Below are 12211 nucleotides of genomic sequence, written 5' to 3'. Positions count from 1 at the left end.
ATGTAGTTTTCAACTTTCTATCCTTTACAGAACTGGACTAAAAAGAGGTGGGAACAAATATTGAGTGGACCAGTCCACCACAAAGTGTTAGCAATTAGGCTGCCAGTACTGTCCCTGGTACAAGGAAAGTCCTCCCTCTCCCCCAGTCTAATATTACCTATTGTTAGACACAGTTCAGGTCCTATCTCTTTATTAAATGAAGACTTACCTGATCTCTCCTGGCCTCATTGATTTCTCCACTGTTCTGCTTTCCTTTCCTCTTTCCTTCCTTGCTTCCTTCCCTCTTTCATGCATGTATGCACTGTGTAGGTATGTGTGTCTCTGAACCAGACTTATTCTTCATTCTGCCATGTAGTTTAGTCTATATCATGCAAATGTTTTGAGGTACGGTGTCATTTTAGATGTGTTGGTCTTGCTTGGTTAAATAGGCTCTAAGTGACTTAAGGCCAGATAAGTTTCTTTGTTTATCCTCTCCTTTGATATATAACACCATGCAGTATAAATAGCAAGATTATGTATTTTACATTGGTACTATTAATAAATTGTACCAATAAGCATAACAAGAAATTGATGCCTTCCTTAAGTACCTCACAAGGTTGTGGCAAGGATCAGAAATGTTCTGTGCTAAATAAATTGTAATTTGTAACCTATTATAAATGTTGACAGATAGTAATTACGGTTATGTTAACACCAAGATCTTCACATGATGACCCTAGTCTGCCTTTTAATTAATCGTATAGCCTGATGATTATTTCTGTCTTTCAGTGAAACTGTAGTCCTTTGTTTCTTGAACTCAATCTGCACTTCCCACCTCTGCGCCATTGACCATGTTCTCCCTCCACTGAGAAGTCTCAGCTCAGGCCCCATCTCCATCTGTCAATCTTCTCTCCACCACGCAGTCTGAATGTCCAGCAATAACTGGTTAGATGTCAATTTCTGGCAGAGTTAACCAAGTATCAACAGTAACGGTGTAGACCTGTGCTTACTGACATAACTCAGGATAGGAAATGATATCTTGTTAAGTGAAAAAAATGTTTTAAAAACTCAATGTTTGTTATAATTTCCATTTTTGTAAATGTGTATACATCTTTTATTTGTGCTCATTCTTTCATTTGACAGATATTTACTGAGTGTCTACTGTGTGCCAGGCACTATATCTATGTGCATAGAAAAACCCTGGAAGGCCATACAACAATATATAGAGAGAGTGATCGTCTCTGCTTGCTGAGATAACAGGTGAACTTTTTTCTTTTTGCTCATTTTATTCCATTTGAAAAATTGTATTTTCCAACTTTTCTACCAAACCTATGTTAGTTAATTCATCAATTCATTTATTCTTTAATAAATTAGTATTTATTAATAAATAATATTTTTTAAAATAATCACTTCTTTTCTTCAAAATGCTTACAATATAATACTCAGTGAAAAAAGTAGGCTAAAAACAATCTAAAATCACCAATGCTAAACTTAAAAAAGAGAAGGAAGAGGAGCTAGAGCTAGAGAAAGGAAAGGAAAAGAAAAAAGGAAGAAAAATCTTAACAGTGGCCCATTTGGGGGTGGTAGAATTTCTTTTACAATATCTGTTCTAAAGATTCTACAGTGAGTATGTGTTGCTTTTATTTATTTTTTGAGACAGGGTCTCACTCTGTTGCCCAGGCTGGAGCACAGTGGCATGATCACATTTCAGTGGAGCTTTGACCTCCCCAGGCTCAGGTGATCTCCCACCACAGCCTCTCAAGTAGCTGGGACCACAGGCACGTGCTACACACCCAGCTAATGTTTTGTTTTGATTTTGTTGTTGTTTTGTTTTTTTCTGTTGTTTGTTTGTTTTTTGTAGAGACGGGGTTTTGCCATGTTGTCTCAAATTCTTGGGCTTAAGTGATCTGCCTGCCTGGGCATCCCAAAGTGTTGAGATTACAAATGTGAGCCACCATGCCCAGGCATTGTATTACTTTTAGAATTAGGAAAAAAAAATGTCAAGGTCCAATCCAAATGTGACTTTTCTGTGAAGCTGCCTGAGATCTCTGCATTTAACATTTTTCAAGCTTTTTCAATCCCTTCATCACTTAGTACTCAATAAATATATGATAAGTTGAATTGATACTATTTTTTCAAGTGTAGCCTTGGTGATAGGTGTCATTAATTTTGTTAATTTTTCCCTTCAATTTCCATTTTGATTTTCAAGAACAAGTTAGGTTTCAGAGAGGTTATTTAATAATAATAAAAAATTATTCTTTGTGATTAATTTGTACTAGTATTTGCATAATATTGACTGAATTTTAGTGGCCAGGACTTCATCTGTTGTTTTCATTCTTTTGCCTTCTTCTCTGTTTCTTACTAGTTTTACACACGCGCACGTGTGTGTGTGATATGCATACACACACTCACATATATATACATACATATGTATTTTTAATATGAAAATTTAAACAGTAGACTTGAGATCTATTATTAGTCAATCCTTTCTTACTGCAGAAAATTTTTGTCTGGTGCCCTATTTCCTTCCATTTTGTAGAGAGAAAAGTCTCCTTAACCCAGATTGGAAATGTCATCCACTGAATTAACTTTCTATCAGCCCTGTAGTATCACTTCAGTAGCCTGGGATATAGTCACACAAGAGGGAGTCAGTGTGGCAAGACTTTTAGAAATTACCCAGTCTAGCCCATTTGGGCAGCTTTCATCAAAGACGGCCAAGGGATAAGAGTGGGGCTCAACCATTTTAATTCATTTCAGCTTTTGCAAAATAAAGCAGATGGTAAAACATCACCACTGCATGAAAGTACCAGAAACAACCAGAGATGGGCCAGTCTCTAGCACCACCACTGTGGTTAGAGGAATCAGCCTCAGACCAGGAGTCATGGGGTCAAATCTCCCTGTCCTGGCTCTCCCCCTTCTTGAGGAGGTACCTTGCCCTGAAGACAAGACAAGGTTCCTAGAACTTGTGTTCCTGGAACACCTCATGCCTGAGATGTTATAAATATGTGTATATTATGGCACATTACAGGATCCTGAAACCGGGGAAGTTGTATTCTAGATAGGAGACTGTGTGAATGAAAAGAATAATGTGTGGCCTGGCTGTGGAAAGAGGAAAAGAGGGGGATGCCTGGAAAAGTTATCATTCTAGGGCACTCTCTGTGGGTCTTCAAAATTATAGAAATTAGTAAGATGCTTCTTGAAATACTACTTAGTTGGGCACATTGGGGTTTGACCCTTAACTAGGCTACAGCCATCTTACGGAATTTAGGATCAGACAAAATTCAAAACATTGTCCAACGGGATTTGCTAATGACATTTAAAAAAAAAATCCAGCTCATTGACATTCTGCTTCATTCCATGGTCCCCATCACTTTACTGAGAGTATCACAGTGAGGCTCCCCATGCATTATACGCCTTGCTTTTGAAATTACATTTGCCTCTGTGGCCATCTGCTTTTTAGACAAGATTGGGCACATTCAGAGTGGCATGGCCATAGACAAGCCATCTGCTTTTTAATTCGTGAGGCTGCTGTGCCCCCAAAATTCTTTTTCTTGCACCCTACTTACTATGGGTAATCCCTCAGAAACTTAAACTACAGTCATCCATATGGGAGAAAATGTGAACTCTGGAAGTTTTTCATTTCTGATGAGTAATATAGTAGCAGTTGGATTAAACCAAATCCTTTTGAGTATTTAATTCCCTAATTCCCTGACATAAAGTGATTTCATTGAAGAGATTGATTTAATCTCTTGCAGTTGATGGATACACTACTTGCAAAATTTCAAAACATAAATTTGTTGTTTACTGGTTGACTACCAGGTTGGGTACTTGATCCCAGGATTTGCATTTTTCTTTAAGCTGGGATTGCTAAACCGAAGGTGCTTTTGTGTCTGTGCAGTCTGTACCCAGCTATATGTGTGCTCTGTGATCTGACACATTAAAATAACTGAATCACTTTCATTTTAAAAGCACTGCTTCAGGCCGGGCGCAGTGGCTCATGCCTGTAATTTGAACACTTTGGGAGGCCGAGGAGGGCGGATCACCTGAGGTCAGGAGCTCGAGACCAGCCTGACCAACATGGAGAAATCTGTCTCTACTAAAAATACAAAATTTTAGCCAGGCATGGTGGCGCATGCCTGTAATCACAGCTACTTGGGAGGCTGAGGCAGGAGAAACGCTTGAACCAGGGAAGCAGAGGTTGCAGTGAGCCGAGACTGTCCCACTGCACTCCAGCCTGGGCAACAAGAGTGAAACTCCATCTCAAAGAACAACAACAATGACAACACTGCTTCATATCATAAAAGGGGGTCTCTGTTACCTACAGCTAACATGATATTCTTAAAAACCTGATCGGTAAGATTATGGGGCATGATTCACTGTATAGTTAAAAATGGAAGGAAATCTATAAAAGGCATAAAATTTAGATACACCTCCATAACTTGATAGACAAAGATTGCTTTAATGCATCTAGTAGCAACATGTAAAAGTTGTATAATCAGTAAATTAACTACTTGTTTATTTGTGGTAATTTATTTTTAATCAGTAGCATTTCATATGTTTAGTTATTTTTTTATTTTGCTATATTTTAGGGGTGTCAAGCTTCCATTTTGGTATCTACTTCTAAATACACTCAGAACAGGAGAAATTTGGACTAATTTTCAAACTACAGATACTTTCTAATCATGATGCATTTCAAAAGTGGACTCGAATTAACTGAGTTGCAAAACATGACAGTGCCTGAGGATGATAACATTAGCAATGACTCCAATGATTTCACCGAAGTAGAAAATGGTCAGATAAATAGGTGAGTATTTTTCCACTAACACTTCTATCCGGTGAAAGAAATGGCTCGTGGCTCACACCTGTAATCCCAGCACTTTGGGAGGCCGAGGTGGGTGGATCATTTGAGGTCAGGAATTCGAGACCAGCCTGACCAACATGGTGAAACCCCGTCTCTACTAAAAATACAAAAAATTAGCCAGGCATGGTGGCGCATGCCTATAGTCCCAGCTACTTGGGAGGCTGAGGCAGGAAAATCGCTTGAACCTGGGAGGCAGAGGTTGCAGTGAGCGGAGATCGTGCCACTGCACTACAGCCTGGACCACAGAGTGAAACTCTGTCTTGGAAAAAAAAAAAAAAAAGTAAAGAAAAAGAAATGGCTTTAAAAATTATTCTGGTTTTTAGTTATTCTGTTGAATTATTCATTACTAAAGTTATGTTCCATTTGAAGATGCAATTTGAATTTCTTATGTGACATCTGTTGGGCATAGTCTGCAATAGCAGATGAAGCAAATAGGAAAGTAATTTATTCATCTTTTAAAATCTTTCAATTGAGACTAATAAAAATATATGAATGCCTTGAACCCCAACCAAGCTCTGTTATGAATTAAACAGACTACTGGAATTTCACTGCATCCCGTATCCAAATGTGTACTACAGTCATCTGTACATATTTTAATCAAGAAATGGTCAAAGTTGCATTTGCTGATGAATCTGTGTTAAACTACAAGTGTATCATCCTTATAAGCATCATTTGTAGTATGGATTTTAAATAATAATAATGGTTGAGCCCAAATGACTCTGTGAGGAACTATAATAGAGACATAGTACATAAAAGAAAAAGAGAAGGAAAGCGACCACGACTGAGGAGAGAAGCAATGGGGAAGACGTAGAGGGTCAGGGTAGGAAGAGTGCTGGCCTGGAAGCTCCCAGCCACTAGCTGTGTCCTCAGGCAAGTCGTTCCAACCCTTGGGTCGTTATTGCTTACATCACAAGAGTAGAACCAAATGTCTTTTTAAAAAAATGATTTGGGGCATTCTTAGACCCACTGTCTAGCTGGCTTAGCAGGAAGCCTCCAGCTTGAGAGTTAGCGGCACAGCCTCCTGAAAGATTAGGAGAAGAGAGTGACATATGCAGGACTGTTAGAACACCTACAATGTTATACTTTGGGAGGGTCAAAAGGAAATTGGGATGGAAGAGGATAAGAACATTATGTCAACTAACCAGGCACCTTTGTAGAAATCATTTCTGATAGTCTACATTCTGATAAAGTATGTGATTAAAAGCCCAGCATAGGATTTAGCTACCATCGTTTATTAATACAGATGTTCTCCTTTTTTCCTCCTTTAAATGTTCTTGGAGGTTAAGTCCCCAACTCAGACACTTTTCCTCATTATTATCCAAGTATGGTCAACTGTGCTAGGTGATGTTTCTTACTATGGGACTCAAGTGTACTTACTTCTTTCATCTTTTTTGAGTAATTCTTAATAATAATACCCATTTATTGAGTGCCAGGTATTTTACATATGCTACCACATATCCTTATAACTTCCATGCACAGCAGGTATTCTTCTGCAAATGAGAAAAATGTAAAATTTCCGTTTACAAATAAGGAAACTAAGTTTCAGAGGAAGAAAATAACTTATCCAAGGGTACACACAGGTCTGTCTAAAATTTGCGTATTTTTACTCTACCCTCCTCCCTCTGGTTATAATGCTTGGGCATTGGTAAAAAGCTAGTCTTTAATAGTTCTATTAAATGCTACCAGGGCCATTTTATGTGCTGTACTCCTGGACAGTTCAGTAGTCCCTGCTGACCTCCACTGAACAGTGGAAGGAATTCTCACCACAAGTAGGACATGTGGTTTTATAAAATTATCAAAGCAATCCATTATCAAAGCAATCCAAACCTCAAGGGCCTTAAAGGTGGGAGTCATTTATAATAGTCAGTTTAGAATCTGAACTTGATTTTTAAAAGTGTCACTTACTAAAAATGTCAAGTTTTTAGATGATTACCACTTGCAGTAGATGGGAGAAACATCTATTCTCACCCGCGACTTAGGCACCTTGCCTGGATGAGCTCACTTCCCTATAGGCTCCAACCAGGGCAAGCGTTGGTACAGAGGGAGGTCTGTTGGCTTTTGATTCCTGTATTGCAAATGCAGTGTGATGAGTCTTTTGGGTTTTTTTTTTTTCTTTATTTCCGCTCCTTCTCTGACTCAGTTCATGACTCTTGTTTCATTTCTGGCTCTAAGACAATTGAAAAACAACATGTTATAGGATGAAGCTAATAAAGAAAAAGACCCTTGCCAATTTTATTGAAGGTCCCTACTGGGTTATCTGGCTTACTGTATTGGCATATTTTAGTAGTCCATGATTCCTGCAAAAACTACACCTAAATACCCCTCATTCTTCCTGCGGTTTTCTCAAATTTGTGGGAGGAAGGTAGGTCCAATTATATGAATCTAAGAAAACTGCTTCTCCCCAAACAGTGAACTTTTAGGAAGCTGGAGAAAATGTTGAAAACAAACATTGATGGTGTGCTACTTGGCATCTAGCTGATAGCTCTGCCTGGAAACTTCGCAATTGGATACAATAAGAACCTTTTATTCTTTTAAGTTTGGTTGAAAATAAGAGTAGACTCATTTGAGCATTCAGACACCTGCCCTTATTCCAGTTCAGTTGTTTTATTTCGTGCCCAAATTTTGGGGTTGTGGTCATAGAAACCTATACCTGGAATGGCAATACCTTTGAAAATATCCATTAGACCAGTGCTGCCAACTGGTGTTTTAATGTGTGTATGAAACACTTGGAAACCTTGTTAAATGCAGATTCTGATTCAGTAAGTCTGGGGTAGGGCCTGCAATTCTGATTTCTAGCAAATTCCCAGGTGATGCTCATAACTGCTGGTCCATGAACCAAACTTTGAGTAGAAAGCTCTAGACTCTTCCTCTAAATGTGAACTTGTTGTGAGAAGGGACTGTCTTAATCATCTTTATACTCCTTCTGCCTATCCTAGTGTCTAGGTAATGTCTACAGGGTGGACATTACAAATTACGTGTTGACTGAGAGAGAGAGTAAAGTACATGGCTTTGGATTTAGACTTGCATTGAATCCTGGCTCTATCATAGATCTTATTGATCTCGTGCTCTGAGCCTCAATCCCATCCCTTTAAGATGGGGATAATAATAATACCTTTCCTCATGGGATTGTTGGGGAATGTTTAATGCACTATTATCTGTAGGTTAAGAACATAGGCTCTGCACTTAGCCTGCTTATATTCAAATCCTGCCACAACAGGTTAGGTAGCCCATTTATGCCTAGTGTTCCATTATTGGAACGCTAAGCTTGTGGGACTTATTTATATCCTACTGCTCAAGGTCATTGCCAAGGTCTAATTTTTCGCACAAAGAAAATTGCAACCTCTGGCATAAATGGGTTAATAGTAATGTAACTTTGGTCAAGTTACTTAATTTTTCCAAACTGGGGCTAAAAATAATACCAACCACATATAATTATTGTGAAAATAAATGAGGAAATCCATGTAAAGTACCTGGCACAGTGTCTGGCAATAGTAAGCCTCTTAGTATGGGAAAAGTCTATCAGTAAAAATGCAGTCCCCTTTCTTTGGCAAGCACTTCTTTCTTCTCCACCTCAAGAAGCAATGACATTGCTCTAGGTTTTGGATGATTGCTGGTTATTGCCACCTTAAATTTGGTGAAACATTAGTAGATTATTCTAGTGTATCCAGACAAATATGCATGTATTTTAATATTTATCTGCTATTGTTCTTTCTGTATACTTATTGCTATTATGACCCAGGAACTATTTAACAAAATTTGAGAGTATTTCATTAAGATTTGTTTTTAAAAGAATTCGAGGCAACTCTTGTCACTACACCCTGAATCCACTTGTCTTTATATATCTTTTGGAGTTTGTGGGCTAAATTTTTATCACTTGAGAGGACCCTTGAAAAGTTATCCCTCTTCTTCTATGTTTTCTATACCTTAGGGAAGAAGATACCATAACATCTTTCTATATTCAATTTTCATGTCAGAAAATTCTTCTGTTGCTTTCATTTCTCCTGTTACAATTAAAGTCTTTTTTTCCTATTTTCAGTGGAATTTGTCCATCAAATAAGGCTTTGCTTACCTCTCAGTCTTCTCTTCTCTTTAGATTCCTGTTTCTTCAATTCTCCCTTTTCATGTTTTCCAATCTCTTTGTTACTTGCTTCTTCTCTTTCATTTTATTCTCCTTTTTAATACAATGTTAGCATTTCAGAGAAAGGAGTAGAAAAGGTCATTTAAGTTCAACCACTCATCTCTTTTATGTTATGAATTCTCAGAGGAAACAGTATAATCTAGTAAGAACCTGATTGGTAGAGATTAAAATAGGAAGATTATCTTTCTGTTGTACAACTCATCCTTAATTAGATTGTTACTGTTGATTTGTTTCTGGTTTTAAATAACAGCTTTCTGTTGCTTGCCTCTCTTCACAATGTACCTCAGTATAACAGCTTACATCATTTTTTAAGGCTTTGTCTGTTCAGGTCACCCAATCACCCATTGTAGAGTTTGTTTTGTTTTGTTTGTTCACAGAGCAATTGGCTACCTAATGGTTAATTAAATACTGTTTTATGGGTACAGACACACCCAGTGAGAACTCTTTTTTAAATAATACTTTATCATCCTGAGATAACATGTCAAAGGCACCTTCTTCCATAGCATATTTTACGTCAGTAAAGAGAAATATTACATCAATTATATTGCCGGAGGTCATGTGCTTTTTAATAAGCAAATGCATCTTTTACATGGTGAGATAACAGAAACTTGTGATAAGCTGCTTGACCTAGTTATTTTGAATGGAATTTTCCATTACAAAAAGTTAGTTTTATATATTTTTTAAATGTATAGAAATACAAAGCAAACACTTTGGGAAGCTGAGGCAAGAGGATCACGAGGTCAGGAGATCGAGACCATCCTGGCTAACATGGTGAAAACCCGTCTCTATTAAAAATACAAAAAATTAGCCGGGTGTGGTGGCGGGCGCCTGTGGTCCCAGCTACTCGGGAGGCTGAGGCAGGAGAATGGCGTGAACCCAGGAGGCAGAGCTTGCAGCGAGCCGAGATAGCACCACTGCAGTCCGGCCTGGGCGACAGAGCGAGACTCCGTCTCAAAAAAAAAAAAAAAAGAAATACAAAGCAAAGATGTAAAGACTTAAAGAGAAGAAAAAGTTGAAACATCATAAAGAGAATAGGGAGGCTTTAAGTACTTCATTCTTATTGAGCTAAATTTCCCTCCAGCTTAAGCTATTCCCTAATTTCTAAACAGAAGATGCATATTCAGCTCATGGAGAGCTCCTCTGAGTTGCTAATGTGTGGGTAGGTACATATTAGAAGGAGCTGAGAGACAGCACTGGACAACCACAATTCAAGATGAGTTCAGTGTTGACAGAATGTGGTACAGATAAAGTAATAAGTAGGTCACAGTCCAAAAGTTCCAAACCAGAGTGTGGAAGACTTGTGGATGATGAGGGTTTTGAACTGATAGGGAAAGATTGGCTGAGAGGAAGAAAGAGGACCTCCTCAAGGGAAAGTGAATTCCTACTGCCATCTTGTTTTTCATTCTCTGCTCTCAGAATGCCCTGGTCATATCTCAGCCCTCAGCCCCTCTCAGGAGGAGCAGGGGGAGCTAAGATTGGAACACTGAGGCAAAATCAAATTAAGTAGTACCTGGAATTGCAGGGTGAGGAATTTGTGCTTGAAGCTTATTCAGTGGGGGAGGCAGTGAAGATTTTTGGGAAAACCTATTAAGTCTTGTTGCAGAAAGTAGACTGAAAGAGACAGAATCAAGGAGACACTCTACAAATAATGTGTTTTAATGTTCTTATTTAACGGTTACTCATTAAAATAGCTCTGTCAGTCAGCATCATTATTCTCATTATGCAGAAGTTCTGCAGGAAACAGCTGGCAGTCATACAGGGACTTATTCTTTATCTGCTTCAACTGTACAATGTTTGACCTGGCTGAATGCCCCCTTATGTCACAGTGCCTGGATCTCTTTCTTCTCTGCTCACTTATGCTTTGCTACCAACCCAGGGGAGTGTTACCAGGCCTGGAATTTAGATCTTCCATAACAGGCAGTTTATTGGTGTTTTGTTTGGTTTGTTTGAAAATGTTTAGGCTTTTCTATTAATTTAAATATAATGGAAATTCTCTCTGGGAAACAAGTCCCTCCACAAGAAAGGCAAAGGGAAACTGCTGGATAGACTTAGTAGACGTGAGTTGGTTATGAAAATTAGCCAGATTAGGTCAAGCACAGTGGCTCACACCTGTAATCCCAGTACTTTGGGAAGGCGAGGTTGGAAGAATCACTTGAGCCAAGGAGTTTGAGACCAGCCTGGGCAACATAGCAAGACTCCATCCCTACACAATTTTTTTTAAAAGATAAGCTGGGCGTGGTGGTGTGTGCCCGTAGTCCCAGCTACTTGGGAGGCTGAGGCAGGAGGATTACTTGAGCCTAAGAGCTCCAGGTTACAGTGAGCTATGATTGTGTCACTGCACTCCAGCTTGGGCCACAAAGCAAGAACTTGTCTCTAAAATAATAATAATAATAATAATAATAATAATAATAATAATAATAATAATAAAATTAGCCTGACGAAATACAGTTGGCTGCCCATATCTTTGGGTTCTGCAACTGCAGATTCAACTCAGGATTGAAAATATTTGAGAAAACAAACACAAATTGACAATACAACAATTTAAAAAATGCAAATTTAAAAATATAGTATAACAGCTATTTACCTAGCATTTGTATTAGGTATTATAAGTAGTCTAGAGATGACTTAAAGTATACAGGAGGATATGTGTAGGTTATATGCAAATTCTGTAACTATTTTAAGTTAGGGACTTGAGCATCCTTGGATTTTAGTATCTGCGGAAGAGAGAGGGGTATCCTAGAACCAATCCCCTACAAATACCAAGAGACACTGTACAGTCTTTTGACAACAACACTTAAATATTTTGACTCAATTTCATTTTGGAAAGTCCAGTCCCCACGTTTCTTAGGGCGGCCTGTGTGAAAGGGAAGGCTGCTTTCCCCTGCTGTTCTGCAGCCAGATCTGTAAACCTTAGTTCTGTGGAAAGATTCAAAATGTTAAAGACAAAAGAAAAGCCAAACCAGTTATTAGCAGCAATGCTATATACAACCACCAGAGTTTGCCTGCAAATATATTGCTTTTATTATGTCAATCTCTTGCTAAGAACATTCTATATTATTTCTTAGGCTTTTGTCTTTTAGTTTCCTCTGGCTAATCCCAGTCTGTGCTGGTTTTTTCCTTCTCTGGACTCCTTACCTCATCTTAATCTGCACAGCCTGACGTTCCTATACTGGTGTTAGCTGGTATGGTCTCTCCTTGGCCGAATGTCAGCTCCTGTATTTCAAGAGACCAAGGTT

The 12211-nt window shown here is 38.5% G+C and overlaps 1 protein-coding gene across 3 annotated transcripts in view; it reads left to right on the top strand.

The window, feature by feature from the left end:
- SLC38A1 (solute carrier family 38 member 1) overlaps positions 1-12211 on the top strand; it is a 91998-nt gene that overhangs the window by 24837 nt on the left and 54950 nt on the right. For all 3 annotated transcript variants that reach the window (XM_058427068.1, XM_032173779.2, XM_032173780.2), the window contains exons 2-3: positions 1120-1236; positions 4566-4780. In XM_058427068.1, the coding sequence (XP_058283051.1) occupies positions 4659-4780 (122 nt within the window). In that variant the 5' untranslated portion in view covers positions 1120-1236; positions 4566-4658. The remainder of the gene's footprint in view (positions 1-1119; positions 1237-4565; positions 4781-12211) is intronic.

The sequence above is a fragment of the Hylobates moloch genome, unplaced genomic scaffold (genome assembly GCF_009828535.3).
Source record: "Hylobates moloch isolate HMO894 unplaced genomic scaffold, HMol_V3 SCAFFOLD_13, whole genome shotgun sequence".
Lineage (NCBI taxonomy): Eukaryota > Metazoa > Chordata > Mammalia > Primates > Hylobatidae > Hylobates > Hylobates moloch.
The sequence above is the reverse complement of the archived record's forward strand: the minus strand, read 5'-3'. Positions and strand labels throughout refer to the sequence as shown.